Here is a 7,500-nt window from a genome sequence, read left to right as displayed (position 1 = left end):
TGTACAACTTCCTTTCATCCTTTCCTATGAAAATTCCATGTCATTCTTTCCCACACTGCATGGTACTTGTCCCATCTCCCACCACTCCCTCCAGCTTGAGTGGTGGGTGGGGAGGAGCCTTCTGCTGTGCTGCCCTGTCCTGCCCTGTACCCAGTCAGAAGTAGTTAGCAAACAGCCTTGCAAGGACTTAAAGATCAGTTGGCGTTTGGCTTTCCTTTGCGTTCCTCCTCTCTCTAACCCCACCTCGCCTCACGCCACGCCCTGCAGAGTGCGGCAGGACGTACCAGGAGAGCAGCGCCGTGTTCTCGTCGCCCTCCTACGTGAACTCCGCGCCGCCGCCTGGGGGAGAGAAGTGTGAGTGGCGCATCACGGCCACGCACGGGGAGGCCATCGTGCTCAACATCACCTCCATGGACATCTTCAAGAGTGACGGCTGCTCCACAGACTTCCTGGAGGTGCGCGATGGATACTGGCACAAGAGTCCGTCCCTGGGTGAGTCCCGGGGGTGGGGGGTGGGGGGAGTAGTTTAGCGGTGTTAGGTTAGCTCATTCATTACGTTAGGTTAGGAATACGAGGGTGAAAGGGCAGGGGGACGGAGGGGAGGGATTAAAAGGGGGCGTTAACAAAAAATGTGGTTAGAGAGAGAGAGAGAGAGAGAGAGAGAGAGAGAGAGAGAGAGAGAATGTATAATATTATTTAACACAACTACTACTATTACAAATACCGTTATACTTCTACTTAGAGCTAACAAATATAACTACAATTACTTATAACCATTCTTAGTAGTAGTGGTGGTAGTAGGTAAACATATCTTAAAAATTATTCCTTCTTAGCCTTAAAAAAAAAAAAAAAAAGAATTACAATGGTCAAGAAAAACAAACAAAACCAAACAAGGAAGTGAAGATCAAAAGAAGCGTCTGTGGGTAACCATGGCAACGGGCGACGCGTGTGATTGGTCCAGATTTATTGTTGACATCACGGGCGACGCTGATTCGCGGGTTCGGTTCCTTCCTTATTTACTTTTTCTTCTTTCTTTCGTTTTTTTTCTCTTCTTTCAGTAAACAAACCCGTATAGGTGAGCACACACACACACAATATCTCTCTCTCTCTCTCTCTCTCTCTCTCTCTCTCTCTCTCTCTCTCTCTCTCTCTCTCTCTCTCTCTCTCTAAGATACTTTTATATCTGCTGGATTTAAAAATGAGAAAGATAGGAATTAACTCTATTTTTCTTTCTGCTAATCCTCTTCGTGGCATTTCAGAGAGAGAGAGAGAGAGAGAGAGAGAGAGAGAGAGAGAGAGAGAGAGAGAGAGAGAGAGAGAGAGAGAGAGAGAGAGCGGATTAAAAGTGAAAAGTGCACCACAGAAAACGGACTCATTTTAGCGTGAACTGAAATAAAATAGTGAAAGGGAAAGGTGTTGCTTGTGATAATAGTGGTCTCTCTCTCTCTCTCTCTCTCTCTCTCTCTCTCTCTAAAGTTTCTTCATCTCCTTTATTGTTATTTTTTTCATTTTATTTTCCTTTTCTTTATTTTTTCCATTATTATTTTTTTGTAATTTCTTAGTTATGATTCTCTCTCTCTCTCTCTCTCTCTCTCTCTCTCTCTCTCTCTCTCTCTCTCTCTCTCTCTCTCTCTCTCTCTCTCTCTAACGAGGGTGTGGTATGGCCCATAATGGCGGCCGTACCCCCTCTCCCTCTCACTCTCCCTCTCCTTAATTACCACCTCTAATTGCCCTCATTACTGCGCCGTCTTGTGTGTGTGTGTGTGTGCGTGTGTGTGTGTGTGTGTGTGTGTGTGTGTGTGTGTGTGTGTGTGTGTGTGTGTGGTTAGGAATAGCTATAGAGAAGGAGGAGGAGAAATATGTGTAGGAGGAGGAGGAGGAAGAGGAGGAGGAGGAGGAGGAGGAGGAGGAGGAGGAGGAGGAGGAGGAGGAGGAGGAGGAGAATATATAAAGAGAAGAAGAAGAAGGAGAAGAAGGAGAAGGAAGAAAGTAAATAGTTAAAGAAGAGGTGGAACAAAATTGGAAAAGGAGGAGAGAGAGAGAGAGAGAGAGAGAGAGAGAGAGAGAGAGAGAGAGAGAGAGAGAGAGAGAGAGAGAGACTTTAACTATCGGACTTTACTACGAAAAAAATGACAAAATAAGATATGAAAAACAAATAAAGAAGTAAAAAAGAAAGGAAGAAGGGAAGGAAGATTTAATGATAAACGAAATAGAAATAAGAACTAAAATATAAAGATAAAAAAAAAAACGAATAAATAAAATAGCTTGAAAAATAAGACAATAATAATAATAATAATAATAATAATAATAATAATAATAACAAAAGGTATTACTGAGAATTACTTAGAGATAAATAAATGTAATACAGAGAGAGAGAGAGAGAGAGAGAGAGAGAGAGAGAGAGAGAGAGAGAGAGAGAGAGAGAGAGAGAGAGAGAGAGAGAGAGAGGTCAATGAGGGAGAGGGGAAAGAGGGGAGGATGAGGAAGAGGATTAGAGGGAAGGGGAGGGGAGAGGTGAAGGGATTTTACCAGAAAGAAAGTAATGGTTAACCCACAAAAAGCTACGTGATATTTTACTCTCTCTCTCTCTCTCTCTCTCTCTCTCTCTCTCTCTCTCTCTCTCTCTCTCTCTCTCTCTCTCTCTCTCTCTCTCTCTCTCTCTTTCTGGGTTTTTAAATTACTGCTCATCGGATTTAGGAGAAAGAGAGAGAGAGAGAGAGAGAGAGAGAGAGAGAGAGAGAGAGAGAGAGAGAGAGAGAGAGAGGATTGTGTAAAAAGGGAACGGAAAAAAAAATCATTTATTTCTATTTTTCCTCCTCCTCCTCCTCCTCCTCCTCGAGACCTCAAATAATTGGAAACATGTAGGGGATTTCTCTCTCTCTCTCTCTCTCTCTCTCTCTCTCTCTCTCTCTCTCTCTCTCTCTCTCTCTCTCTCTCTCTCCGCAATCAGGAAGTAACAAGATTAAAAGAAGATTGAAAATTTTTAATAAACTACGAGAGAGAGAGAGAGAGAGAGAGAGAGAGAGAGAGAGAGAGAGAGAGAGAGAGAGAGAGAGAGAGAGAGAGAGAGAGAGAATAAATGAGTGTATAAAGGAAACTGAGAAAATAATAACAACAGCAATTATTTTTCCCTTTTCATCATTTTCAGGCGACAAATCTTTCCTCTTCCTTTCCATGCTCTTTTTTCCCGTCCTCTTTCCCTAATTTCCCATTCATCTTTCCCCTCATCATCACTTTTTCTGTCTCTTTTATCCTTGTTCCCTCATTTCCCCTTTTTTTTAATATCATGCCCCACTTCCTTGTACTTTTTCCCCCTTTCTTTCCCTCACTTCTCATTTCCTCACAGTGTCCCTTCTTTTCCCCTCATCTTTTATTTTAACTCTCTTTATTGTTTTGTGCTTTTTTTTATTTTTTCCCTCTTTATCCCTCTTACTCAGTTTCCTCTTTTTTTCCCCTCTATTTTTGTTTCCCATTTTCTATTACAATGCACTACACCACTTCCTTACACTTTTCCCCTTGTTTCCCCTCGTTGTGCCACTTCCTGGTACTTTTTTCCCCTTTTCCCCTCGTGCTATCCTTTCCTGCACTTTTCTTTCTTTTCCCCTCACTTCACACCACTTTCCTGTACTTTTCCCCTCACTGCCACTTTCCTTAACCTCCTCCTCTTTCCCCCCCCCTCACTACACAAATTTTCAGAACGTTTCCCCTCTTTTTCCCCTCACTGTACTGCTTTCCTTAAATTTTCCGTCACTTTACAAGAATTTCCATCCCTTTTCCCCTTTTTCCCCTCGGTTTTACTCCCATGCTTTTTTCCCTTCGAATTTCCCCTCAGATCACTGGAAATACAAGTAAACACATGAATGGGGGTGTTTGGGGGGGCGGTGGAGGTTAAAGGTCATTTGCTGCCAGTGTATTTTATGTAATTTTGTATAAATATGTAATCTCCCCATCTTTCTAACCACCCCTTCTCCCCTCAGGCCGGTTCTGCGGGAGTCTGCGGCTGCCAAAGAGAATTGTTTCCACTGGTAGTCGAATGTTAATTTCCTACGTGACATCAGTGAACCAGAATGGACATCGTGGGTTCACTGCGAGTTATGAAGGTTTGTGTGTGTGTGTGTTAGGAGTGGAAGTGAGGAAAGGCAAGGAAAGGGAAGGGAAACCGAGGAGAGTGAGTGTGTGAGGGGAAATAAAGGGTTAAGATGGGGGAGATGGAGGGGAAAAGTAAGGGGGATGTTTGTTTTAAGTTTGGTTTATTGGTTTTGTTTTATTTGTTTTGTTTTGTTTATTTTTATTTATTATTTTTATTTGTTTATTTATTTTTTTTTTTTTTTTGTTCAACGTTTTCTCTATACATGAGTTTCCTGCGCCTGTTTTCTTCACTTTATCCTACTTTTCCTCATTTTTTCCCCTCACTTTTCCCCCGTTTTCTTTTTTTTCCTCACTTTAAATCAGTTTTCCTCCTTTTTCTCTCACTTTTCCCCAGTTTTCCCCTCACTTTAAATAGCTTTTCCTTTTTTTCCCTCACTTTTCCCCCTTTTTCCCTTTTTTTCCCTCACTTCAAATAACTTTTCCTCCTTTTCCCCTCACTTTATTTTTTTTTCAATTTTCCCTCATTTTATCACATTTTTTCTGTTTCCCCTCACTGTACATGACTTCCCTGAACTTTTCCTCTTTTCCTCTAACTCACTTTCCCAATTTTTTCTCCTTTACTTTTCACTTCAACCTTTTTTCCCCTCACTTTTCCCATAATTATCTTTTTTTCCCTTTTTCCATCTCACTTTACACAAATTTTCCTTCATTTCCCCTCACTTTACAGGTTTCCCTCCTTTTTCCTCAGTTTCCCCCACTTTTCCTAATTTTCCCCTTTTTCCCTCACTTAAGACTACTTCCACTCACTTTTGTTCTATTTTTCCCCTCACTTACGACGCCCCCTCACCCCACACCCCCCCCACCAAAGACCCACAATCCTTAGCAGTGTCTGAATCCACATTTTTCCCCTTACTTACCACCACTTCCCTAGTTTCCCCTTTTCCCCTCACCTAACACACTTAATGACAGTTTTCCCTACACTTTCCCTCCTTTTCCCCTCACTTAACACCCCATAACTGCCCCCCATCCCTTAGCAATGAACACCCACACTTTCCCCGCCTTTCCCCTCACCCCACACCCCTCTTAACTGCGTCCCCCATTCCCTAGCGGTGTGCGGAGGGGACCTGACGATGGAGCAGGGGCATTTGGAGAGCCCTAACTACCCTGATGATTACGGGTCCAACAAGGAGTGTGTCTGGCGCATTACAGTGCCAGAAGGACACCAGGTGGCACTGCGCTTCCACTCCTTCGAGGTGAGTGCCAGTGTGCCAAGGGGGGAGGGGTGGTGGGGGGTAGGGTGAGGGGTGTAGGAGGGTATTTGTGTGCTAGTAAGGGGTGAGGAAGGGAGAATTGTAGGGTGTGGGTGAGGTGGTGTGGGTGTAGTTGGGTAGTTAAGGGTGTTGTTAAGGCTTGATGAGGGTTCGATAGGGTGTAGGATGGTGTGGGAGTGGGAGGGATGGGCAGGGTGAGGAGAGGAGGGAGAGAGGGGACTAGGTGAGGTGGTGTAGGTTTAGTTAGGTTAGGTTAGGTTAGGTTAGGTTAGGTTAGGTTAGGTGTAGATTAGGTTAGGTTAGGTTTGGTGTTGCTAAACTTCTCATCACCAACACCTCTCCCCACACACACACACACACACACACACACACACACACACACACACACACACACACACACACACACACACACACACACACACACACACACACACACACCCCAAAACACCCCCTAACTACCTCCCCTCCACCCCTACAGATTGAGGAGCATGACGACTGTGTGTACGACTATCTGGACATTCGTGACGGCCACGAGGAGAACTCAACCCTAATAGGCGTGTTCTGTGGCTACAAGATTCCAAGTGACATCAAATCAGTCTCCAACAAAATGCGGATTAAGTTCGTGACAGACGGGTCGGTGCAGAAAGCTGGGTTCTCTGCCACATTCCTGAAGGGTGGGTGTGTGGATGGGGTGGATTTGGTGGGGGTGGGAGAAAGGGTAAAAGAGGGAGGTAAGGTTATGTTATGTTAGGTTTTTTTTTTTTTTTTTTTTCTTTTTTTTTCCCCCTCAGCTAATGTTAAGGTTGATTTTAAAGCGTGTGTTTGTGGGGAAGTGTCACTCACTCAGCCTCTCACTCACTCAAAACATTTCTTCCATCCTTCTCCTCTCCTTTCTTTCCCCATTTTCTTCCTGTACCATCCCTCTTTCATCTCTCTCTCTATTTCCCTTACAACTTTTAACTCCCTCCCACTCCTTCACAAACATTTCTGCCATCCTTCCTTCTTTCCTTCTTTCCTTTATCATCCCTCTCTCTCTGTCTCTCACCCTTTACCATCCCTCCCCCTCACTGACAGACATTTCTTTCATCCCTCTCTCCTTAACCACCCCTCCCCTTCACTCCCCCACAGAGTATGATGAGTGTTCCAGTTCAGACCATGGGTGTGAACAGGAGTGCCTCAACCAGCTGGGCGGGTACGAGTGTCGCTGCAAGATTGGCTACGAACTGCACTCCGATGGCAAGAGGTGTGAGGGTGAGTGTGGCGGTGTGTGGGCCGGGGGTGTGGGGGTGTGGGGAGTGTAAGTGTGTTGACAGATTGTAAACCAGAGTGTAGGAAATTTTAAGTGTTGAAAATAGGAACACAAACACACACATAGGACAAGACAAGACTACAACATCACAACCTCATAACCCTTGCCTCCCTTCACCTCACAACCCTCCAATCACAACCCACACCTACTCAATGCTAGTAAACTGGGGCATAACAATAAGAAGCTTGTCCATCTGCCTCACCAACCCAGGGGGAGTAATGTGTGTGTGTGAAAGAGAAATACACACTGTTCTCTCTCTCTCTCTCTCAGTAACAATAAAGATAAGAGCACACTATCTTAGCTACACAAGATAAGGCAAATCTCCAAACACAGTGAATAAAGTAGATAATAAGAAATAACAATGAAACAAATTAATTCATATAAGGACATTTAGTTAAGGAAGAGGAAGAGGAGGAGGAGTGTGAAGATAAAAGGAAAGCAGAGAAAATGTAGGAGGAGGAGGAGGAGGAAAAATGTGAAAATGAAACCGTCTCTTTCTCTCTAATAATGATTTTTTTTCCCCACCAAGTCCTAAGATCACTCCTTATCATAGTTTCCATTGCCTAGTTTCCCACCCTCCCCTTTAATTAATTTCCCACTTAAAATTCAAACTTTCCCCCATAAAATAATTCAATCTTTCCCTCACTTTTGTTGCCGAAGTAAATTTTATTATCTTTTCTGTCATAATCATTTTATCATCTCATCATCTTTGTCTTGTCACTAAAATCCTGAAACTTTTCCCTCCCCTCAATTGTTTCCTCACCAAGACACCTTAAATTTTTCTCTCCCAGTATACTCGAACACAAACCTCACCTTACCTACTCCCCAGAA

At 43.7% G+C, this 7,500-nt stretch overlaps 1 protein-coding gene across 1 annotated transcript in view; it reads left to right on the top strand.

Moving 5' to 3' along the window:
• Positions 1 to 7,500, top strand: part of LOC135094925 (protein tolkin-like) — a 66,179-nt gene that overhangs the window by 54,206 nt on the left and 4,473 nt on the right. The window contains exons 8-12 of the mRNA XM_063995438.1: positions 268 to 492; positions 3,978 to 4,100; positions 5,197 to 5,342; positions 5,839 to 6,034; positions 6,489 to 6,611. Coding sequence (XP_063851508.1) covers positions 268 to 492; positions 3,978 to 4,100; positions 5,197 to 5,342; positions 5,839 to 6,034; positions 6,489 to 6,611 — 813 coding nt within the window. The remainder of the gene's footprint in view (positions 1 to 267; positions 493 to 3,977; positions 4,101 to 5,196; positions 5,343 to 5,838; positions 6,035 to 6,488; positions 6,612 to 7,500) is intronic.

This window comes from Scylla paramamosain, chromosome 47 (assembly GCF_035594125.1).
Source record: "Scylla paramamosain isolate STU-SP2022 chromosome 47, ASM3559412v1, whole genome shotgun sequence".
NCBI classification, from domain to species: Eukaryota; Metazoa; Arthropoda; class Malacostraca; order Decapoda; family Portunidae; genus Scylla; species Scylla paramamosain.
The sequence above is the reverse complement of the archived record's forward strand: the minus strand, read 5'-3'. Positions and strand labels throughout refer to the sequence as shown.